General features: G+C 44.8%; 1 protein-coding gene across 1 annotated transcript; it reads left to right on the top strand.

The window, feature by feature from the left end:
* The first annotated feature begins 1,441 nt into the window (after positions 1–1,441).
* Positions 1,442–24,993, top strand: bmp7b (bone morphogenetic protein 7b). Its single transcript, XM_076741473.1, has 7 exons — positions 1,442–2,114; positions 17,210–17,402; positions 19,653–19,801; positions 21,357–21,560; positions 22,708–22,784; positions 23,572–23,682; positions 23,986–24,993. The coding sequence occupies exons 1-7, from the start codon at positions 1,715–1,717 to the stop codon at positions 24,133–24,135; spliced, it is 1,284 nt and encodes a 427-aa protein (XP_076597588.1). The 5' UTR covers positions 1,442–1,714; the 3' UTR covers positions 24,136–24,993.
* Positions 24,994–25,302: the final 309 nt, after the last annotated feature.

Genomic DNA, 25,302 nt, shown 5'->3' with positions numbered 1-25,302 from the left:
ACAATGAGAGAGAGGGAAAAGAAAGTGAGCGACAGAAAGAGAGGAAGACGTATAGTTAGAACTGGAACCGAGGCCCTTTCAAGTCCCCTGTCGGAAACTGCTGTAATGTAAACACCTGCGGCCATTAGCTGATTCTATCTGAGGCACCGGATAGAAATGTTTATATGTTACAGGCTACTACTGAAAGGCCATTTAAAAGCAAATAGAGGATTAGATATACAGAATGAGTAGTGGCAGGCTATGCAAGCTTTCAAGCTTTAAGCCATGTTGAATTGTCTTTGGAAAAAGAGGAGTGGAACGCCTTTGAAGACTAGAACAAGCACATTAAATGGGCAGGAAGGTGAGCTAAGTGTAGAAGACCCCAAGACACGCTCTGCCTCCTTTCCTCCCTTCCTCTGTTTGCAATCATAGCTTAAGCCGTCTGGCAGCCTCTCTTGCTGTGCCATTGAAGTCTAATTTTATTGTCATAAAAATCACCTGGCAAGCTGTAGCCCTAAAACATCTCAACTGCAGAGCCTTTAAAACTCCACTCTCTGCGCCGTGAAAAGGTTTTAGGAGGTCTTGTCTAGAAAAAGTAGTCGTTCGTGGTGCAAGGGCCATCTGAAATCTCTGTGCCTGTGTCAGCGAGAGCAGAGCGCACAAGAGGGTCAGGAGCGTTCCATTAAAGTGTGGTGTTTAAGAGGTGCTGGGGCCAGGGGGGCAGATGGAGGGATGAAACAGCTGCCAAACATCTGCACCCCTCCTTCTCAGTCTGCGCTCTGTCTGTGCACTGCTGCCTTTGTCACAAACTTCCTGCTCCAGCAGTGGGGATAGAAAGCTTGGATATCTTCAAAAATGCAGCATGAAATGGCAGTTGTGAGGCTGTAATTCCGCCTCCTCGACATCAAAAGACAACTGATCAAAAGTCTCACAACCACCAGAGCCAAGGTATTCACAGAGTGCACCTGCAGATCACTGAGTATTACAGTGGCAGCATAACAACTGCATGCTGCAGCCTCACCCCAGCAGTGAAGTATTCACCCACACAGGCAAATAATTACTCTCTGATATGAAGTCTGTTATTTTCCGTAAGCACCTTAACACTGGAAGGCCTATTGTCATTGTCTGCACGTCTGTCATTATTGAATCCACACAAGCTCACACGCACCAGGAATTGTGGGAAAGGAATGACGAAATGTGCTTTATCATAAACTGAAGCATCATGATACAAATCCCGTCCTAATCCGTTTTGTATTTGCACATGTAGCCTCAAGCCCTTCTTCTCCAACTGGTAACAAAGACCAACTTCGCTCTATCTCCATTAGAAAACCACAACACTCTCTCTCTCTCTTTCTCTCTCTCTCTCTCTCTCTCTCTCTCGCTCTCTCTCTCTCTCCTGCTCCTCCCAGCACACAGCGCCTCCTCAGAACTTGTTCGTGTCCGCTTGCAGCCTCCACTCTGCGCTTACAGGCTGCACCACATTTAGGTAGCTGTTGGCCGCAGGTTGTGGATGAGGACAGAGGTCCGCGCGATCGCAATCTGCCCCGAAACGCAATCAATAAAAGGACTTTGAAGTTAAGTTGATGTTTCATTTGGGAGCACTTCCCTCAACATGAGGGACCGTACTTGACTTTGGATATTGAACACAGGCTGGCTGGTTGTTGCTAAAAGTTCAATATCCATTTTCCAGAGTTTCGGCGAACAGAACTGGGCGCAATTACGCACGGCGAGTACCATGGCACCGATTTTGGATAGACGTGCACCCGCTTTGCTCTTGGTTTGGAGCTACTGCGTCCTGGCGGATACAACTTTTACGAACTTTACTTTGGACAACGAGTTCCATTCCAGTTTCATCCACCGTAGGCTGAAGAGCCAGGAGCGCAGAGAGATGCAGCGGGAGATCCTGTCGATCCTGGGGCTGCCGCACCGGCCGCGACCCCACCTGCACGGAAAGCACAACGCTGCCCCGATGTTTATGTTGGACTTGTACAACGCGATGTCCACAGAGGGGGACGAGGACAGATACTCCTACCCCTACAAGCCCGTCTTCACCACCCAGGGCCCCCCGATAGCCAGCCTGCAAGACAACAACTTCTTGAACGATGCAGACATGGTCATGAGCTTTGTCAATTTAGGTAGGCTCTTTATTTTCTCACCGGTTGTATGAGCTAAAACTGTTGAAAACAGACTACAGCTTTAAAAGAGTTCAATACAGCAAAACAAGCCACAGGGGCATGTTGCAATGATGGCAAAGATTGAGGCCACTAAAGTCATTATTGTCCACCACGACTCAGTTCAGTCACTCGTGAGTCTCCCAAGCTTCAAACTTTAATAACAATACGTTAGTAATACAAATCAGCACCCAGCTCCATTAAAAAGAAATATAAATGATTTCACGACACACACGCACTGTTTTCACGCACTTTAGTTTGCAGTTTCTGATCAGAATTTGAATGAAAAGTATTTTCCTGCATTTTTTGCATCACACTGCTGTTTTTTGGGACCCATCGTGAGTATATCCGATATAAGAATATCCGCGAGTCAAAGGTGACAGCCTGCTTTGGCTGCTCCTTACTTCAGCTCAGGGAGCAGCACATGCATGTTTCTGATGTTACACCTGCATGCACATGCAGGATGCCAGCGCAATAACCATGTTTACATAGAATTAGGTGCAGTTTTGCAGCTAATACCAGGAGTGTCACATTCCAGGGACCCTCTCCGTTAAACAGCTGTGCAACCAGCTAATGTTCAGGTGCTGGAGCTGAGGATGATGGACCAGCCAGCAGCTAATATGTCAACCATGTGTTATCTAAAGAATGAGTAAGTCAACAGCAGACTGGGCTCAAAGTGCACTGGGTCCTCCCTTCAGTCTTATCAGGAGACAGACACTCAGACAGCAAAATAAAGCCAGAGCTTAGATTCAGTTGATCACTCAGTGAGTCATTATGTTGCAGGATGCATTTCACTCCAGCAGAATAGTTTTGTTTAGCTCTTGGTTGTTAAGTGTTGCTCGGCCTGGTCCACTGTGCTTATCTAATCACAATGTTTACTGAAATCAAACAGTCTTGGACTACTTTATTGCTGTCAGCAACAGTCAGAGGTTGTTAAGTACAAATAGTCACAACATTAGCAGGCGGTGTCAGATTTGTGGCTAGATAAACAGATCGTTATCATTCAATTTGCACAACAAATTATGCAGTCACGGCAGCTACCCCACTTGCGTTCCAGATGAGTGGGTGTGTTTTGTTTTAGTGTGTTAACCTTTTACCATGATTTGGCGCAGGGCGTGCAAAACCGGTAAATGCAATTCCGAGCAGGCAATGTTTTCAAACCGCCAGACTTTTAGTGAAATTGTGCAAGGAGTTGGAAGTTTACATTCAATCCTGGAAAGATCATTGTTGGAGCGTCTTGGCAAGAGAGAGGGAGGTGACACTGGTTCCTCCACTGCACTGTGTAATTACTGTGGGAGCTGCTGCATTGTGACTATTTTCGACAGGCTGTGACACAGATGGATTTGACCACAGAGACTCGCAAAGTCAAGGGCCTCGCAAAGTCGAAGGCCGAGGCTACAGTGAGCTGACAAGAAAGAAGGGAGCTTTTGAGAGAGAGAGAGAAAGAAAGACGAGAGATGGTTGGGACTCGCTCCATTTCTTCTGCAAGGGTGATGCTTAAAGCAGACAGGAAATCTAAACAAAGATGGGTCACATCAGCTAGAGAGAACATTTTTATTCAATATATTAGAGGATCATGGAAAGAAAGTCACACAGCCTTCATGAAGCCTTGTGGCTAATGTAATTACTGATGGCGTCTGCCCAGGTTGAGTCTTCCTCGTGGCACATGATCAGTGTTTCCGTATGTGTCGCTCATCTGGATATAAAGTGGGCATTTGTCATTGCATTGTGTGCGCTGTCTGCCACGTGTTGCATCTGTCAGTAGGGTTTCCTTGTCCTCTCTGAGTCTCACGTAATAACATCAAATGTGTGTCCAGGCGGCTTGATTCAAAACAGCAGATTATTATCATTACCCTTCATGTGAGACAGGGAAGGACACAGAGAAGTAAGTGATGGATATCAAATGGATTGACTATTTCCTTTCCAAATTCCTTCCTCTCCACATTTGCTCGTTGTGGGTTTGTTTTCTTATTTAGGTTGTCTGAGAGCAAAATGAGTGTGGCTTTTATTTAAAAACTGTCCCTCAAAACTCTGCGTGTCTCCATAACTACCGTGCCAAGGTACATTAGTCAGACTGTACACACTGGTTTCTGCTTCCTGAGAGGCCTTGCTTTCATGCACTGGTTTGTATTTTTATTTAAGGCAAAATACTATGACATGATGAATGTATCTGATTTCACTATGGGTGCACCATAGAGCGACAGTGATACAAAGCAAAGCACCCCATCTGAGTCACAGAGCATACTCCTAAGCCACACGATGCCTTGATATTAAAAAAATATTTGACTAACTCTTCCTCTTTCTTCCTGATCGCCACTCAGGGGAGCTGATACACTTTGTTGTCAGCATGTGTGAGTGTTGCAGACTCCAGTGCAGCCAGCTGGGGCGGGTGCAGGCTTTGGGACAGACCCCAGGCCAGGGACGTCCTCTCACTGAGTCACTTCAGTTTAAAAGCCCAGCTGTGTAAATGGCTTACAGCATACATTCAGAATGTACGCCGCTGCACGAAACACAGGTCACCCGGGCGCTGGGTGTGTGCCGGACCTGCCATGATAGCAAGCTAGCATGCACATGTCTGTCAAGGTGGCAGCAGAAAAGAAGGCAAATAAAACAAAAGGTGCATTTTAATGTATTACTTGGCAACATTTAGAAAAAATTGCATCTATCTGTGTGTCTGTCCACACACACACATACCATACACACACACACATCCTTCATGTAATTTTGTTATTTAATGTACTTACAGTGGTCTCTGGGAGCATTAGCCCCAGCCACCGTGAATTAAGGCATTTCCTCCTTAACAGACCACAGCTTCCAGGCCTTTTGGCCGCTTCTTTTGGCCTGTGCAGAGCTACGGTTCAGTTCAGTTCATGTTAAACTCTCGCACAGGCCAGACGTACGCAGCCATCCAGGCACACGCGCAGACACTCACAATGGCCAAACTTAAATGCCCATTTACTCCTCTCAGACCACAGGAAAGGGCTGTGACTTGGACGTCTGCTATTTGCATCCTGGATGACTGAAACAGTAGCGAGCTCATTACCTGTGTTTGTGTGGGAGGGAGGTTTGAGTTTACTGTAAAATGTTATCATGAGGTAGATTAGTCACAGCTTCCTTATTTTCTCTGTTGTCATGGAGTCCTGTCTGGATTAATGTAGCCTTAGGCCAGTGTGAGGAAAAGAGGCAGCTCTTCAATCCATGTTTGTGTGTTTGCTCATCATCGCTAGCCTGTAATCCAATACAGCAGATGTTCAGCAGGTTAATATTGTGATGATATGGTCTTATTGTTTTATTGTTAAACGAGTTAAACAATGTATGTTACATATATTATTATCTCCTAGTTTCATTTCAAACAATGATACAGAATATTATCAGACTTGTATGTACTTATACTAGAATACACTACTCATATTTGGGTTCAGTTCATATTTTACTTCCCTTTACATCTATGTGTTCTGTGTAGATGTAGATTCTGGAGCTTTTCCAGTAACTGCTGTAAGTCAGCCTCTATGTCTGAACACTCAGAGGGGGGTCCTGTTTTAAAGTAAAGCATCTTAAAAATTGGACAAATATGAAGCCAAAAATGCGCTACCAGGGTGCATTTAATTGCTCAGTGTTATGCTGCTGTTAATCTGCACCAGATGCGACAGATTTCACTAAACAGAGCTGAAAAGCAGTAAACAAACAGAGCCCCGCTGCTGTCTTTGTCTCATCATCTCATCTCATGTGCAACATGTGGACAGTCGTGACCTCACCCTATTCAAGCCGTGATGTTGCCAATCAGTTTTAGTCATATTGCTTCATGTTGAAGCTTCGCCTATATTTAACTAGTGAGTTGAGGCTGTGATCTGAGAGGGGAAGACGTATCACACAGGCTTGGTGGTGTGCGTCAGCGCGCTAGCAGGTAATTATCCTCTGCATTACCTTGGTGACCTGACAGGGCACCACCTGGTCCCCCCCACCATTCATGGCACTCGGTCTGCTCCCATAGGAGCTGCCACACAGTGTCCGCCAGTTCTCTCTGCTTTGTAGAACGTGTTAAAAGGGCGGTAATGGAGAGCAGAGAGGGGAAGAAATGTCTAACTGTTAAATTAGTTTGGATTTATTAGAGGCTTTGGCTTTCAGACAGCGCTGTGTCACCAGCTCACACACTCACGGCTGTGTGCTCGGAAGCAGTCGTGTCACTCTGCAGTCACGCGAGAGGCACGCAGATCTAGTTTTACAGCTGATAGCAGAGCAGCGGAGAGGTCCGCACTTGTAATGTCAAATGAATAGCTCCAATATTTCTCTCTTTTTTTTTTTTTTAGAAAGAACATGCTCATATCGCCCCGCTCACTCTCTCCCCGCCCTTCTCTTTATTGCTCCTTGCATTCCTCTCCACAGTGGGCTGCCCGTGGTGCTGAGGTTAATACAGATGTTTCCCTCTGTCTGCAGGCCAAAGCAGCTGTGCAGAGAAACTTTATCTTTTCAGAGTCCAACAAGTCCCCTCATCTCGACCTCCACCATCATGTCTGGCCCTGTCTTCAATTTGTCCCACATGCAGGACCATCTGATACCAAATTTCGCTCCCTACCCTCCTGAACCAGCAGTATTGATTATCAGCCCTGGCCTCCTAGTTTTAATTAGTTAGTTATCATACAGTCCCAGTGGTGTTGTGTGGTGTTTAGTCTCCAACCTCCTGCTCTGGCCGTCACCTCCAGGGGTTTAAACCTCCCGTGCTTCCAGACATAAAACATGTCAACACTTTCTCAAGTTCTTTTGTGTGTTTTTCCACTCTCCACCTCTTTCTCATACATACACACACACACATACACACACTTTCTCTGAACCCAAACCACAGCTTTCCCTCTCTCTCTACTTCATTTCTCACCCCTTCTCCCTGTCATAAACACACACAACTCCATCGTTCGGTTTTTGTTATTTGATGAATCTGTCTGTGCCGGTCTCTCCGTCTCACACCGGAAGCTGCTTCCCTAAACGTGTTGGAGGAGGCTTCTCATCACATCAGGGCCAGAAAATTAAAACACAAGTATGTGCTGAAGGCCAGTTATTCCTCTGTGTGTGCAGCCTGTCCTTGACACTGTTGGTACGCCTTTCTCCCTCCCGTAGATTTATGCAATCACTTCTGTATACACTCCCAGTGGACTAAAAGCACAAGCATTCATATGTGCTTTTGCTTATGAGTGGAGAGAAACGTGCACTTTTTTTTTTCTTTTTTCCCAAAAGGAATGTTTCTGGAGCTAATTAGTGTTATTGAGTGCATGCTTTATTGCCTTCTGCTGGACAGGGAGTGAGCAGAAGCAGAGGAATGTAACAGTTGGTACAGATAGCGCTGCCTTCTTGTCAGGTAATTTCTCTCAATGTTCTCCGCAATTTGATGTATTATGGCGAGATCTGGTGTGTAAATAAATACCACAAATGGAGACAGAGAATCGCTCCTCTCATAAGCTTCAGGCAGCCTCACAAAGTCCACAGCCGCAGAGGTCCAGGAAAATCATGCTTTTTTTTTTCATTTATTATCTCTCAAATTCACCTGTTGAACCCAGGAGTCCAGAATGACATCTGGATGTACATAGCAGAGCCTCTGTGCTCTTGGCCAGGCTGAGGCACTTGCTGGGAGAAATGATGAAACACTCTGTGGGTGGGAATTGACAATGTGGCGAGTGGTCAAAAGGCCCAGATGTACTAAGCAGCGGGCGTTCTAACTTTGCTTCAGTGATGGACGGACCTCCTTCACTGCCAGGAATGCTGGGCTCATTTTAGTTTTTCTAATCATTTCACTGTCATGCTCTGGCTTTCTCCTTTTTCTTCATTCTGTCGCTCTGAAAGTAGCTCCAACGTAGTGGTGAATTTGCCCTGTAGACAATATGTGAACATATAGAACATAGAAAGAGGAATAATTGATACCTTAATGTGATCTGTGAGATTGTGAAAAGTGCAGGATGAATGATAACGGAATGAATTATATTTCCACCCGTTTAGCCACTTCTCTTTCATCCTGGTTACTTTGGCCTTGCCTTATCAGTGGCCGGCAGCACATAAGACTCCCCTGCACTTCTATGAAGGTGGGTACCAAGCAGCGAAGTCGAGAGAGCAGATGTGGGCCAGAGCACAGCCAGAGATCCTGGGACCAACAGCTCCGCTTCTGCAAAAACAAATACAGCACTCTTTGCTTGGTACTGGGGCACTGACAGGCCGGAGGGGAGAGGGGGAAGGAGGTGAGAGGAGAAGGAAAGGAGACAGGAGAGGAAAGGAAAAGGCAAGGCACAAGAACAAGAGAGGAGATCACGAAGGGAAGCATTTCTTGCTTTATTCCTTTTTCTTGTGGGAACATAATGTGCTTTACAGCATTCGTGTTAGGGCAGTTATATGTGTTTGTGCATAATAAAACACTATTTTAGAGCCACCTACCCTGCCCAGTCACCAGCTGCACTGTGTGTTAGTTCTCCTAGCGGAAGATTGCGTTAGCGGAAGCCCGTAATACTGGCCGGATTCCTCACCAGGTTCCAGCAGCCAAATCAAAGCTTGTAAAAGCCGAGCAACAACTCTACGCAAGTGTTTTTATGATATGTGACGAAATTCTGCAGCATGGAATATGAACTGCATGTGGCACATTTCTATTTATTTAGGCGAGCGTGCAGCTGTGTTTCCCCCGTGTTTCCTCCGCAGCTATTTTGTTTATTTTAAAAAAGCAGTGGGCTGCAATTAAACAAAATAAACAACAAGCTGTTAAAATCAGGGTGCCAATGTGCCCGTCATGTGCACGTAAGATGCCGCTCTGGGACGCAGGAGGAAATTATAAAAAGTTTTATGTAGACACCGTGTAGACACATCTGTGCGTCTCTTTGTGCCAATGTGCGTATTGTATGTGAATTTTCCTGAGGTCTATAATAAGAGGCGGCTTGGCTGGTCGACGAGGGTGTGGCCCCTGCGGCCACAAAATTAAAGAACATAAAAGCGAGGGGATGAGGGGAAGCGTGAGTGGGGGAAACTGAATGGCTGTGGTTCCACGTTTCTGACTTGTTTTATCCTGCAGTTAAGAGGAAGTGCAGATGGTTCCAGTGGTATTAACACAGAGAGATGTCTCACTGCTTGACACAGATCTCTCCACACCCCTTCATCCCTGTCCCTCAACACATTATATCACACCGCAGAACAATGAAGGCCGAACATTTAGGATGTGGTTTCTTTGTTCTCGCCACGGCCTTTCACTAATAGACAGTCTCTCTTTTGACAGACCTCTGAGGGAACATGATGATGTCTAAGTTCCAATATTCGAGATGACTCAATTTGTCCGGCACTCACTGTAGTTTGGGCTCTTCAGATTCACCACTTTGGCTTACAGTAAAGGAGAGGTTCATCAAAATTATAAAGACAAACATAAAAGATTGTAATTGTAAACATAAAAGAATAGATATATACAATTATACACTTTCAAACTTACCACTAATTATATGGAAGAAATGATTCTTGACAGTGTGTATTACCTCGAGTAAGACTGATTGTTTGAAGAGACGTTTGTGAAGTTTTGTCATTTTTAATGCTGTGAACCCCACACACAAAATTTCATCCACCTCTTTTGTCTCAGAGACAGACATGGAGTTAGATAAGAAGATTTATACCACTCTAATGTGTGTCCATGAAATATAAAGGTACAGCCAGTTTACTTAGCTGAGCACAAAAAAACCATGAATTGACTGCTAATCTAACTAAAACTAAAACTCAACATGTTATATTTCATTTGTGTAATCCATAACTGAAGTGTACAAACAACAGTTTAGAGGGTTTAGGGGCTTTACGGGGGGTGATGTTACGAGGGGTTGCCTGGGGGCAGTAACGAGCTGGAGTCTGCACTGGTTGCCTGGCAACTGCTTGCATCCAGGAAATAGTTTGGCCAATAGGCCCAATGCGAATTTACATGTTTTACACTTCAACTCTAATGTACTGTGTTAAGTGAGCTTTGGAGGTGCTGAAAGGGGGATTTTGTTACGAGCGCTGTGCAATATATTGTTTCAGCATCGATGTCACAATGTGCACATTTGCAATAGTCACATTCCAGGATTGTGCAACGTCAGCAAGGCCAATTAACTCAAGAACATCACGCTGTTTGATACAACATCACATAATTTAGTCTGATTCAAGGATTCTTAGATACACAGAGTTTGATCAGTTGCTAATGTGATCTGGTGAAGGGCTGCAATTCATCAATTTATCAAACAACCAACGCACTCTGTTAGTCACCTAACCTGACCTGCCAGATGGTTTGTTACACAGATTCATGGAAAAGGGCAGACACTTTCAAAAACTACTTGGCAGATGATTGGATGAACAATCTGTCTATCACCGTCTGTCATGGGCTACCTTCAACCAATCAGATCAACAAACCATATGACGTAGTTGGAGAGTGCTAGCAGCGGAGCCAGCTGGTAAATCAAACACTTTCCAAATTCAGTCAAGAGACAAGTGAAACATCTTTTCCATTGAGAAAAGCCTTCAGTGCTCTTCTTTGCTCTTCTTTCATTGAAGAAATACTCTACAGTTCTGTTCATAGACTGAAATACACGTACGACCAGGACCTCATCTTTAGGTTTCTAAATAGCCATTGTGAAGCTCAATGACAGTGACTCCGGCTGTCGCCATCTTGGCAGTGTGTTACTCCACCAAACTCCTGGCTAATCCAAAAATTGGCAAAAAGGAGGAGAACAGGTTTAGCTGAGGTGGGCCAAATGAAGCCTGGTTGCTGAAACCTAGCTGTCACTCAAAGTAGCTGCACCTATAATAATGCATTCAGCTTTAAAATAATTTAAACCAGTGAGTTATGTAAAAAGTTTGATAAACTGACTGCAGTTTGAATGAACCCACTCTTAAACACAGCTGCTGTGCAGGGACTCAGAGAGGCTTTACAGTCAGATACATTCCTGTGAGTTCCAGGCTGCTGCATATCCAGTATAAATCTCTGGTCCATGATGCCCAGCGAAGCATGAGGTGGAAGCCAGCACTACAGTTCACGGGTGCAGAGGGCAAGCATGTTTGATGGCCTCAGTGAGAGGGAGACAGAGAGGTCAACAAAGCTGCCATGAGTATAATCTGAAACCTCTCGGTTGCCTTCAGGCTAGAAAACTGAGAAAGGTTTGGTTTGACCACAAGTCTTAAATGTAAAGACTCTTCTTCCTGCGGTTACTGCCCCTACTTGCACACAGGCTCCAAGGAAAAACGAGATTGTGCACGCGCGCACACACACACACACACACACACACGCTGCGGTGAGTTAATGATCGTTAAGTGTGAGTAAGTTATAGCATGAAACTCTGCTGACCCTTTCCCAGGGAGCCTGTGCTGTCAGGCCCTACAGCAGTACAAATACATCACACAGGCATGATGTCATCAGTACTCGCCAGTGGGCAGGATGTTTCCTAACGTGGTAATCGCCCTACTGTGGGTAGTCACCCGGTACCCAAGAGATCAAACCCTCTTTACTCTTTATAGGATAAACATCTTGAGCAATCTGCCCCTTCCTTGCACTCGTTTTTCTTCCTCTCTCTCCTTTTAGCTTACGGAAACTATGACTGACTTGTTCCGAGTGCTGCACTTGAAACATTGTTGGAATAGGAGCAACAGAAAGAAACGAAGAGACAGATCATTATGGTGCATCAATCAAATGCGTGACTCTGTACCCGTGTTTCCGCTGCATGGTACGGCTCAGCTCTTGATTGACTGCTTGCTGTCCTGGTTCCTGGTTTTGGGTTCAGGTGTGCTGTTAAAGTTAATGGGCTCTACAGGGGATGCAGAACGAGGTGCAGATAATGGTGGCACAGTCGTCTCAAGAGAACTGAAGGAGGGACGGGAGGGGAAGGAGCTTAAGCTGGCGGTTGAGAGAAGTGAGAGTGGTGCCAGGGGTGAGATCCCCCCCACCCCCCGCAGCGCAGCGGAAGTGTGCAAGGCGGGATTGAGGGGTGTGAGGGTGGCGAACAGACACTTGGGCTAATGCGAGCCGTCAGATTTATCCGCTGCTGCTCCGGAGCCTGAGGTGTCGGAGAAGTGTCTTAGGTCTACAGGCCCGGCAGGAGAAGGGCGGGGGGAGGGAGAGCAGAGGGAAAAGGGAAGAGAGGGACATTCAAGAAGAGAGAAATCTTAGTTAAACGATAATTATATTCTGTCGTTTTTGTTATTGTCTACGAGTCCCACGCTAAAAACAAAACAAACTGTGCGTTTGTCTGTCTTTGAGTTTGTGATTTCGCCAGCTTGTCTTTGGCTCTCAGCTTCAAGCCCATTTGCTGTGACTGAAGATGAAAAATCCTTAAAAATTGGTCTTAAAAATATATGATGTAATTTAAAAAAAAGCTCCTAAAACAACTGAGAACTTAAGTTTGTAGCAAATGTTACTCAAACTGGATTAAATAGTGTACTTCTTGGGGACTATTTTCAGCTGCAGATTTGGTGCACCAGAGAGTATTTACAGAAGCAGCACAGTGTACAGCGTATGGGATCGACTCACAATAAACTACAGTGGCCATGTTCATGGTAATGAAGAGACATGACACCAGTCTAACAGTGTGGCACTGGATAGATTTTGGCAAGAGGAGTCTTATCTTTTAAAGACAGTGAAAGCTTCACTGTAGACAAAGAAGAGAAATGTTATGATGGATTTGGAGCCTTTTAGACAAAACTTCCTATTTATACTAAAGTTGTACAGTAGTGAATCACAAATAACTAATCACTGTTTTTTTTTCCAGAAAAGGGATCTGAGGTTGTGACTGTTAGCAGGCACAGACGGAGAACATGATAAGGAAGCTGTAAGCCCCATGGGGAGGCATAAATCTAGAAAGATGCGAACAAAGTGTTCATACGGTAGTAACTCTCTGGCTGCCGGGTGCAGTGAAGGTTTGGAGGATGCAGAGGTCATCACCATCCCGACATCTCTGATGTGTGCTGCTGCGCACGTGTGTGGCCTGCACAAGTCAAAGGATGTGGGATAACTGTGCATCATCAGCAGTTTGTATAAAAAGCAAATCAGATGTCAGGCCAAATGATAAAAGCAGCTCACTGTGTATATGTGTATGCTCGTGTGTGTGTTTGTCTCTTTGCATGTGTGCGTTGTTGCATCTCTAATTATGGATTACAGGAACCCATAATGATTGTGTTACCGTGCTGTGACGCACAAGGCCGTTCGCTGCACAGGAAATACTTTGTGATAGTTGTTTGTGTGTGTGTGTGCACGTGCGCGTGCGTGCGTCTGCCTGTGTGTGTGCGAGGAGCAGCAACCGATCCAGATGCCGGCTACTCTGAATGAAGGGCTCATGTGGCATGAGAGGGTGTGTTCGCCATGTTTGTGGTGTATGTGTGTTTGCGACACAGGTGGGGCGATGGCTACTTACTTCCTCCCAGAGGAAGTCATAAATGCACCCGCTTGGCTTTGACTGTGCCTCTTCCCCTCATCTAATGACTGCCATACTGCTGTAATGGCCTGTAAGAGAAGAGAAAGAAAGTGAGAGACAAAGCAGAATCATGGCAGAGGCTAACGCAACACTGTTGGCTGCTCTCATCCTCTCTCAGACAGCACAGATGAAATTCATGCATTGAAGAGTGGAAATGGAAAGCGATGCGAGAGAAATAGTTAGTGTGGGAGTTTCACAGCAGCATCCAGCTGTTCTCACAAGCGATGATAAAGAGCTTTTACAGTGAAGGGGCGGGTGGCTGCTCCGGAGGCTAAACAGCAGGTCTGGCTTTCCCTCCAGGGGGAGTGCACCTGCACCGGGTTAGAGAGGGAGGGAGAGGTCCCTGGTGTTGTTGAAGAATAAGCAGGCCCTGGAGCAGAGAGGTATAAAGGAGAAGGTGTGAAAGGGTACCAAAAACATCAAGTATTGTCCTATTGTTGACGTGTGCTTGTAGTAATTCTGAGCAATATGGTTGAAATCAATATTATGAAATGAGTAAGAACATTAGTCTGATTTTAATACGTATGACGACTACTGTAAATATATGAAAGTCATTTAGAAAATAACCTAACTGGTGTTATGTACAATGAACTGTGTTCTACTGTCTCGTCAAAGAAAATAAGTCTTTTTGTTAGTTTTAAGGTCGGGTGAGTCATTCTGGAGGAAGGTTGTTGATGTCTCCTCACTGTCCACTAGCTGTCTGCTCTGTGTGTGCCCCTAAAAAAACCCTGTTTTTTATACACAGCCCTGGCTCGGTTAATGGGAAACAAACAAAGTGGCTTGGACCGAGCGACACAACACTCTTCCAGCCAATCAGCAGCAGGTGGCGTTCGTGCTCGTGCGCAGGACAGGGGCACGGGGGAGGGGGAGATGGAGGGGGAGCGAGAGGGATGGCGGACCTGGCACGCTAACGTGCAATCAGTTTGTGAGGAAGGAGAGATGCCAATATCAACAGTCCTTCTCCACAATGACTCACCCCACCTTTAAGTACAATTTGCTTTGAATCAATCAATCATCCCATCTCCACAACATGACTGTGTTTATTTTTCCTGACTTTTCTCTGTTCGACTTTTACCTCTTCAGGTGTAAAGTTAAGTCTGGAAAAAAAGACACTGTCGGGTTGAATTCTTCACAGCTGATGCATAAGGCCATAAGCTTAGAGGACGGGCCTTTGTTTTAAGGGGTCACGAGGAAAACGATCGGGAGCCACTGGGCTACTATACAGTGTGTAGTAGTGTGTGAGTGAGTGGTGAACCATGCTGATGACTCCCATGAGCTGGAGACTTTTTCAGCAGTTGAACGTATGCATCGTCAACACTCTCATGTTGTAAAGGGTGACTGATGGAGTGGCTCACTGTGCAGGACTGTGGGCTGGTAGAATGAAAAGAGATCATGAAGAAGTCGGGGTGTCTTGGGAGTGATGCTGGATTAATTAAGGTCTGCGGTGAAGTTCACACAACCTTGAGCTGCATTGTTTTCAGGAAAAGTCAAACAGCTTTTTAAAGTAGTCCAATGTGTGACTATAACAGATGGAAGACAATGCTGGGAGCGTAAAGCAGAGCCATGGAATCGCCAACAGAGAGCAGAGCTGTCCCTCATTGAAGAGTAATTAGATCCTTTCTTTACTCCTGCTCTGGCCAATCATCTCACAGTGCTGCCTTTGTATAATGTCCTTCAGCAACTGGGTTTAATAGAGACATAAATGAAAGGGCACGCAGAGGAGAGAGTCCACGGGGAAAATTGCGAATGAGGGAAGAGGGGAAACAGGGCCGAGGAAGACAAAGAGGCAGGTGTGCAGTGAAAGAAATGACACCACGCTGGGTAGTGAAACATGCAAAACATTTCCATCATTGCACACTTATATTACTGACAGCTGGTGTGGAACGAGTACAGTGTGCTGTCGTCAAAATTCTTTTCAATTTTGACATTTGTGTGTGTCCAGTGCGATGATAACTTGGCAAACACCCTGGGACTTTTTTCCTGCCAAAAGTTGTGCAGAGTTCAGAGGCGGTCGACTCTGATAAAAATTGGTGAGTAGCAATAGACGGTTGATGGATGGCTGCTGAAGGAGGGGGCTGCTGGAGGGGGTTCTCCTCTGTCACCCAGCTGTGACTCAGCCCTGCAGGAGCATGTGGTTGATATTTAACTGTATTAGGAGTGAAAACCATTATTTTCATTATTCATTAATCTCTTGTTAATTATTTTTAGCCACCCTAGCGGCACAGCTCAGTGGAGATCTCTGTCAGTCAGTACATCACTTTGGTCCAAACTGAAATATCTTGACTATTATTGGATGGATTGCTATGAAATTCTGTACATATGTTAATGGTCTCCAGAGGATGACAGGATCCCCTGACTTCTCCTCTAGTTCATTGCTGCAAAGCACTTTGAGCTGCAATGAAAGGTGCTATACAAATAAAGTTTATTATTATTATTATTATTAGTATTACAGCTATTGGAAATGTAATGACCCACTCAGGATCAATAACTATAATAATTCTCCCCTATGTAGCTTCATCATCAGGCCAAATCTCAAATTTGTCCAGTACTTTGATTTATGACCAAATTCCTGCAAATCTAACAACACTCCCCCATCAGTCTCAGCTTTACTTTGTGTTTTCTGCCAATTAACAAATGTTAGCATGTTAGCAAATGGTATACCTGTTAAATGTCAGTATGTTAGCATGCTGACATTAGCATTTGACTTCAAGCACCACCATGCAGCCTCATGGACTCTTGTTTCAGTTAATCAGTTAATCCTTTCGATACATACATTTTGGGGCCTAATCCATAAGATATTCAGTTTGCTATATTATAATTTGCTATAATTTATTTTTCCTTGGAAAGAAATTGATGAACTCTGAACCAAACGTTTATCTATGTGTATACATGTGAATGCATGTAGGTGTGGGGGGTCTGTCTGACAGTTGCTGAGGAGGGAGGTGGAGGGTGAGCCAGGAGATGATGAGAGACAAGGCGCTGACCCCTGGGTATCCTGCTGGGACATTAGTGGAGCAGGGTCAGGGGGGCCACATGTTGGGGGTTGGAAAGCTGGGATGAGGGGATGAGAGAGAGAGGAGGGGATGAGGATGGGGTACACCAAACATGGAGAACCAACTCATGAAAACCAGATGAAGGGCAGACTGGATGACTCTCTGGGGCTCCGAGAGGAAGAGAGGGAGAAGAAAGGGACTCATAAAGCTGTCAGAGTCCGCCTGCATCTCTCTATCACTGGCGCAGTGTACACCAGATGCAATGCTAGTGCTAGTACTCATGAAAGTTTTAGTCATAAGCTAACATGTGTACTGAATATCTATAGGTGCTTTTAATCTGGGACTAACCCAGAGTCTGACAAGCAGCGTCAGCCCCTCGCTAACAGCCGAGGCTGATGGACCGCAGAGGAAGATTAAATGAAAATCTTGGAGGAAAAGACATTTGTTTTCCTCCTCTTTTGCAGAGGCTATGTTTTGTTTCTGTGTAAGGTACAGCTCTGTTCGTTTCATAGGAAGCCACATTATCTCTGTGCGCATTGTATCCCTGCAGATAAATAGGGGATGCAAAACAGTCTGACTGCTGATACATAAATTTCATTTTCATGTTTTTTTCTTCTTCTTTTCTTCGTAGTGGAACATGATAAGGAATTCTTACCAGTGCGGCGGCACCACCGAGAGTTCAGATTCGACCTATCACGGATCCCAGAGGGTGAGGCGGTGACCGCTGCTGAGTTTCGGATATACAAAGACTTCATCCACGAACGATACGATAATGAGACCTTCCGCATCAGCGTCTACCAGGTGCTGGAGGAACACACTGATAGGTGAGCAGGGGTATATATTTATGTGTTTGTGCATCAATAATATGTAGTTCAATATTATACACCAAGTAGAATTGTTTCATGTTGCCATGTTTTTTTCTGCAGTAGCACTGAAATTTATTGATGAAAAAGTCAATTAAAACTTGCTGACAAACATTTTTAGCCATGTTGGCAGTGGGTTTCCAGGGTTGGCATTGTCAGCCATTTGGTTGTCCCACCAGTTTGGTTCAGATCTATTGGGCGGATTGCTGGAAAATTCTGTGCAGCCATTCATGTTTCACAAGTGTAGCATCCTACTAAATGTGCTGATCCTCTTACTTTTCCTCTAGCTGCATCATAAAGTTGACAATCCATGTTTTTTTAGTGAAATGTCTCAACAGCTGTTGGATGGATTGTCATGGAGTTTGGTACTCCGACATGCCCAATAATCTGGTTCATAACCGATTACCTGAAAAGCTAATATATCCCCATCAGCCTGAACTGTACTTTCTATTCACTATTAATTGGAAATGTTACAAGCTAAACTAAGATGGCTATATCTACTGTAAACATCAGCATTGTCACTGTGAGCATGTTAGCTTGCTGATGCTAGCATTTAGCTCAAAGCTGCTGTCAGACTGTTAAACTCCAGCATCATTTAATGTAGCACTGTGTTCACATGTCTTCACATCACAACATCATAAACCTTCTTTTTGCACCACTACGTTATTTATGTTAACATTTGCTGATATCCAGTTACATCTGTGCAGCTATCATGTGCTCCATTACATTTTTTTTACTACTTTTATATACTTTACTTCTATATTTTTTTTTATCATGTTATATATTTCCTACCATGCAATAGTGCAAACACAGTATTTTACTATCCATATCTTACTCATGTTCAATACAGACTTATGCTCTGTTTGCAAACAATGTTCATATATATAGTCTGATTTTTATATCCTTTTTTTATTCTCTAATTGTTTCATTTCTACATCTCCTTTTTATTCTTGCTGTCTGTAAATTTCCCTAGCGTGGGATCAATAAAGTTTATCGTATCTTATCTTACCTCACAGAGCCGCGAGCGGAGACTTTCAAGCTTAAAGTTGTTCATGAAAAAGAAATCCACCGGTTCTATTTTCTTAAATGTGAGGAATTGTGACTTTTCTCTGTTTTGTATCACAGGAATTTCTCACGGCAGACATTTTGGCTTGTTATAGGAAAAGCACAGATGTAAATGCTGAAATTACTGATGGCTGACTTCCATTTAGCTGTCTTTGTTAAGACGGCCTATTGCTAATTGAATATTTTGGGGTTTTGGACAGATGTTTCTAGTTCATGACCTTGGGATCTGGGAATTTGCATCTTTTATTGTTATTTCCTTACATTTTATAGACGTTGATTGTTAATTTATTTGTTCCAAAAATCAACATTCTCATCAATAATGAAAAGAAGCAGATATTGCAGTCCTTATCTGGAAGCTAATCAGAACAGGTCTTAGCCCCACCTTCTCCATGTGGCTAATCTCAGCCGTCCAGAAGGTGTATGTAACTCGGGAATGGCCCATGTCCTGCTCTCTTCGACCCCTCCTAAAGGTTTCTGTTGTCCAGAGGGAACAACACAGTCATTTATTCCTTTGCCAGAGACGGGCCTGGGTACATGAATGAAGCAGAGCTCTGTGACACACTATCTGCCCAGTCAGAAAATAGGTCAGGATACATGAATGGCCACATGAAGAACAAGGGATTTTAGTCTCTGATGGTGAAAGAGTAGAAAATCCTGAGTTCAGCGTTGGACAATAGGACTGACTCGGACATGCACTATTTCACTTGCTACTTTTCACACAGTTTTTTCCACTCTCGCAGCTGTGCTTTTTTCTCTCTCTCTCTCTCTCTTTGGCTTTCTGGCTCTCCCACAAAATTCCAGCCAGTGATGGACTGTGTGTAGTGTGTGAAAGGACTGGTCGTTTATAAAGCCATTATTGTCAATTAAGAAAATGAAGTGTTCCCCTGGGCCTCACCATCTGGAGCCCTCCCTTCCTCCCCACCTCTCTCCCTCACTCTCTTTCTTGCTCCATCTCTTTCTCTGTCTGTTTCACTCCGTCACACTCCCTCTCTCCACTCCATTACTTTGCTTTGAGCTTCGGTCAGTTAAGTTTACACCCTGTCACATGGTTTCAACCTGTCTGTTCTAATTGTGCACACAGTCCCCGTTGATGTTCATCTCTGACTCTAAGTGTGAGCGTTTATTGTCTTCTGTGTCCTCCTCCAGGGAGTCAGACCTGTTCCTGCTGGACTCACGGGTGATCTGGGCAGCAGAGGAGGGCTGGTTGGTGTTTGACGTGACAGCCACCAGTAACCACTGGGTCCTGAACCCTGGCAGGAACCTGGGCCTTCAGCTAGCCCTGGAGAGCACAAATGGTGAGCGTCACTTAGATCAGTGTGTCGCAGGTGTCCATCTTAGCTGTGTGATGCGTGTTCTGCACAAAGACAGACGGCTGAAGGTGAAGAAAATACATAAAAACACACAAAGATGCAGAGAAACGCCGATAGAGATGACTCAGCACCCCTCTCACTGTGTAAACAAAAATTATAAGCTTCGAAGAGATATTAATTATTACAGGGTTGTTGCACACCTGTGCTTTAGATTGTACAGGTGCACATAGTGGTAGCTACCTTAATTATAAGTGTGAATTAAAGTGGCTTGTTCAATTTCAGTAGTTACCAGCAATTTCCAAAAGGTCAAACTTAAAATGTGTTTGACGCCGATCAAGCTCAAACTAGATTTTAAGTGCAAAAAATGCAAAATAAAGTGTAAAAGGTAACGCTAGATTTATGTAGCTGATCGCTTGATTTTGACTTGTATTATGAAAACTTACTTGCAGAAGCAACAGAAGCAAATGTAATTTGTGGCCTCCTTCCTTGAGGTAAACCATACAGAAACCATGAAAAAGTGTGCTGTAATACCTCACAACCATCATATAAACACAGTCTTCAAACAGACCCAAATTAACTCTATGTAACACTGTAATGTGGAGTTGATAATGCTGGATGTCTAACAAGCAAACAAATGAAGGTCTGCACTATAATATAAGCCTGCATGATGGCTGTGCTCTAAAACGTCCGTTGAGTCATTCTTTGTGTTTGCAGCAAAGATAAATCAAACCCTGCTTCCCATCGTTCATCATCAGTCATTCATCCCTGTCTTCATCCGTCATACCCTCAGCATCATTAGAAGGCATGCAGAAAATACACTGCGTTATCATAAAGATAACATCTCAGCAGGAGTTTGCCATCACAAGGCTTGGATGTTAGTCAGTGGAAAACTTTATGCACAAGCAGTGTGAAGTACAAGAGCGCGTTTGAGAACATTATCTGTCGCGGGACGGCAGGATGTTACATGTTAGCTGAGGAAAGCAGACACTGTATTGCTTTCATGTTATGGGAGTGGAGTGCTGGAGAGGCTGTGTCCATGCGTGTGTGTTGGATCGGGTATGAAGGGTTATGGGTGAGCATGTACAGACAGGCACACGGGACGTACCGTCGCCGGCGGGGACCAGAAGCCTTGATTTACCACCAGACGGTGATCAGACACACATTCTTGTGTGAGAACTAGATAGACGCTGCTGGAGTGCACATGCGTGTGCAAGCATAAACACACCCACACATTATGAGCACAAAAACACGAGTAGAGAGGCTTTGATGTTCAGTGCTACGTTTGTTCTCGACATTTCAGAGGTTGAGAATGGATGAGAAAAAGAGAAAGGAATTCACAGAGGAAAATCGCATTTGTGGAACTGAATGCAGCGTCGCTGAATCTGTCAGCGAAGAGAGGAACGCACACGGCCAAAATAGAGTCAACACACGTTTATTTGATTTCAAAGGCATTCCCTTTCTCTGTATACATCGCCCTGGATGAATAAACTCTACATTTCTATGACACCTGTTGTACCGTTCTTTCTGTCTCCCCCTGCAGGAGAGAGTATCAACCCTCGTGTGGCAGGGCTGATTGGTCGCAGTGGGCCTCAGAACAAACAGCCCTTCATGGTGGCCTTCTTCAAAGCCACTGAGGTGCACCTGCGAAGCATCCGCTCGGCTCCAGGGGGGGCCAAACAGCGTAACCCCAACCGTTCCAAAGGGGCAAAGAGCCAAGAGGCGCTCAGAGTGGCCAATATTGCAGGTAAACACGCAGAGTGTATGTGTTGGATATACAGTCAGTGCTGATTTATGCTGTTGTGCTGAGCCGACATCTGTTTTAATCTGGCTTTTATTCGCCATGTGAGGGATCCATGGGATAGCTGCTCGACCCATGAGAGAATTCTCTACATTTTTACAGCGAGGGCCAACGGACTCATGAACACTCTGTGACATGCAAACTCTCGCAAGCATCGACGGATCTAAAATATATCCAGAACCAACAAAAGCATGCCATTAGAACCGCTGTGATTCTTGCACGACAAAACATGCGATGCATACTCAGGGCCTTTGTTTTAGAGGTGTGAGAGGACTGTGTTTATGTGAAGCGCTGAAACATTAGACTGTAATGCCTGAGCTTCAAATATCCCTCTGCTGTCTTTGTTTATTTACATAAGCATTACAGAGCAGTTGGGGCCAAGTTCCCTGCATGGAGGTAAGGCAGCGCAGGCTTTTATGGCAGAACACATCTGCGGTGTGCTGTGGGGCAACCGGGGCCACAACACATGGGCCAAATGGGCCTGTTTGGAACTTTGGATAGCAGTGGTCTTTAACTGGATGATGAGAACCAGTTGCTCATGATCATTTCCAATGTTAACCACTCTCAGGAACTAATGTACCACAGAGCCCCAGAAATCACCAGAAGAAGAGAGAGAGAGAGAGAGAGAGAGAGAGAGAGAGAGAGAGAGAGAGAGAGAGATGCCATTAGATAGAAAACAGACAATTCTTTTTTTTTCACACACAGAAGGGGTGAAGAGGAAAAGAAATGTTGAAATGAGTGAAGAGAAAGGAGAGAATAAATAAAGAGAGGCGAGCCTACACTGTGTGCACATCTGTTTCATCCAGTGGAAACTCAAAGCCCAGCAGAGTGACCTCTGAGCAGGGTGGCCCATTCATTTGAAACAATTACCAAACTGCTGCTGTATCTGGAGGTGATTTCCTTCTGCCATTGTTTAAATGTTAATGTTTTGTATGAGGATACTGGCTGTGTTTAGGTCTGTTCTTTATCATCTCGGCCTAATTGGGGCCTGCCTGCAGTAAATAGTTACTCTTGTAGCTGAATGGGATAATAGCGCGTGTATTGGAGTATAATCTCTCTTTGTCTTTCTCTGTCTGTCTGTCCTCTTCCTCAGAAAACAGCAGCACTGATCAGAAGCAGGCGTGTAAGAAGCATGAGCTCTACGTCAGCTTCAGAGACTTGGGGTGGCAGGTACGGAAAGCATTCCTCTCCCAGGTAGCCAGAACTGCTTGGCCCAACAGAGGCCCAACTCAGACACTCCCGGTTGCTGGTCTTATCCCAGAATCCTGATAAATGACATGCTAGAATCAGCCCACGTAATACTTAAGCCCAAGGGTGTAATTTCCACGAGGGGGGGGGGGGGGGGGGCAAGTCCACCGCACAGTTTCATCACTGAAATCTCTCTGAACTGTGTCCTCTTACTGTCCAGCTGCCACACAAGATGCACACTGAAGCAATAAGTTTAAGATTCTTTGCCTTTCAAGCTACATGCAGGCTGCCCCGACCCTTTGATTAGCTGGATCAGACTGTGTGGATCTAAGAGGGAGACCTGCAGACACTACTCAGGGCTAAAAAAAAATCAAGTCCCGCTTCTTAGTATGTAGGTTGAATATATTTGGGTTTTCGACTGCTGGTTCGGCACATTTTTCGAGGTGATGATGGGGGGTGGTGGGGGTGCAGATGTCCCATGTTTCCGTGGCCCACCACTGGCCCTAATCTGGCTCATGTGCTGCTAACAGGAGCTAATATTTAGCCAAAGTTTGCGCCGGCAAATCGTATTCACATCTACACATGCGCAGCCGTATGTAGGCCAGATCCATCTCAAATTCTGCACAAACACACCTCATACTGCTGCATGTACTCTCACACTTATATACTTGTACACACTCTCTATTCTCTCAAACCTGTATTTTCAGCACACTGTACCATTTTTCCCAGCTCTCTAACCTAAATCTTCTCCCTCCCCGCTCCCTCTCAGGACTGGATCATCGCTCCAGAGGGATATGCAGCGTACTATTGCGAGGGAGAGTGTGCCTTCCCGCTGAACTCCTACATGAACGCCACAAACCACGCCATTGTGCAAACCCTTGTGAGTAACCATGAAAGCAGGGAACAAAAACCCAGAAGTCATGTTAAGAGTCTAATTATCTCATCAGCTGTCAAGACAATGCAGCCGCTGTTGGAAGTAGTGTATTTAATGATCCAAAATGCTTGCAGATTGTATTTTAGAGTAAAGTGTCAGACAAAGCCAACACTTTTAAGACTTCTTCTCCCACCACAGTACTTTTTCCAGTGTATGATCCTGTACGATACAACCGTTTGTCAATATCCATTCACGCCGTAATGGTGAATTTAACATTTAACCCCCGCCTCCACCCCCGGCTCTTCCCAGGTTCATTTTATTAACCCGGAGACGGTTCCCAAGCCCTGTTGTGCCCCCACACAGCTCCACGCCATCTCAGTGCTCTACTTTGATGACAGCTCCAACGTCATCCTCAAGAAATACCGCAACATGGTGGTCAGAGCTTGTGGCTGCCACTAGACTGTCAGCATCTTCACACAGAGACACACACATGCAGTATGCACACACACACACACACACACACACACACACACACACACACACACACACACACACATACACACACACGAGTATAGAGGGCTTCGTCTTGCCGTTGAAAAAGCTGGAAAAAAATGAGGAAATCTAGGATACACACACATCTGAGAGTTCCAACTGTGGAGCGCCGATATGTTTTCAAGGATGTCCTCAAGTAGACACGATGCCAAGTGGCCAAGGTTAGACCCTTGGTGCGCACACACACACACACACACACAAACACACACACACACACACGTTTGTGCATTCTACTGTGTATACAAGACATTAAAGCAGTGATTGTACTGTATATTCATTCACAGTCAACAATCTTTTGTTTATTTCAATAATTGTTATTGTAGTTCATTCTCTTACTGTAGATTTTATTATATATATATATATATATATATATTTTTATGACTGAGAGACCTGGATGGATGTTCTGAATTTCTTCCATGTACAATACTGTGTAAATAATTTTTTCAAACAGAACAAGAAGTGTATTTATTTCCTGGAATGTCACTTGGGTTTGTGTTTTCTCCTGTGTGTAATGTGCTGCCAGTTTCCTTTCACACGCAAACTCTGAGGGAATGAAAACCGATCTGACAGAAAACTACTCTGACGTGAGCGTTGAGTTCAAACTCGACTCTCTCTGAGCCTCACGTGTACACGGACGCTACACGTTGATGGTGGGAGGCAATTCATGACAGCCCGGATCTGCAGGAATACACACGTTTCATCAGTCGAAGCTGTTACACACACCTGACGCACATTTTTATCGCAACAATCAGCTGAACTGTCGGGGTGGGAGTGGGGGGGGGGGGGGCTTTGTTTTGCATCTTGTTCTGTGTGCTAGACATTTTCAGGTTTTTTACATTCCTCTGCTGTAATACAATCTGTCATATTTAAAAGGTCTATTTATTGAGAGCTGCCTAAGATGTTCTACAGTGTGCTCCGGTGTCTCAACCATGTTTTACTGCTGAACTGGTACAACAATAAACTGGGAGAAAAGCAACAGAATCACCTTGACGTGTGCTGTTTAATCTGGATGAAAAGCAGGATTAAATTGCCAAGTTGATGGAGGCCACATGCCGGTGTTGTTACGCCTTCCCA

The sequence above is a fragment of the Chaetodon auriga genome, chromosome 10 (assembly GCF_051107435.1).
Source record: "Chaetodon auriga isolate fChaAug3 chromosome 10, fChaAug3.hap1, whole genome shotgun sequence".
Classification (NCBI taxonomy): Eukaryota; Metazoa; Chordata; class Actinopteri; order Chaetodontiformes; family Chaetodontidae; genus Chaetodon; species Chaetodon auriga.
The sequence above is the reverse complement of the archived record's forward strand: the minus strand, read 5'-3'. Positions and strand labels throughout refer to the sequence as shown.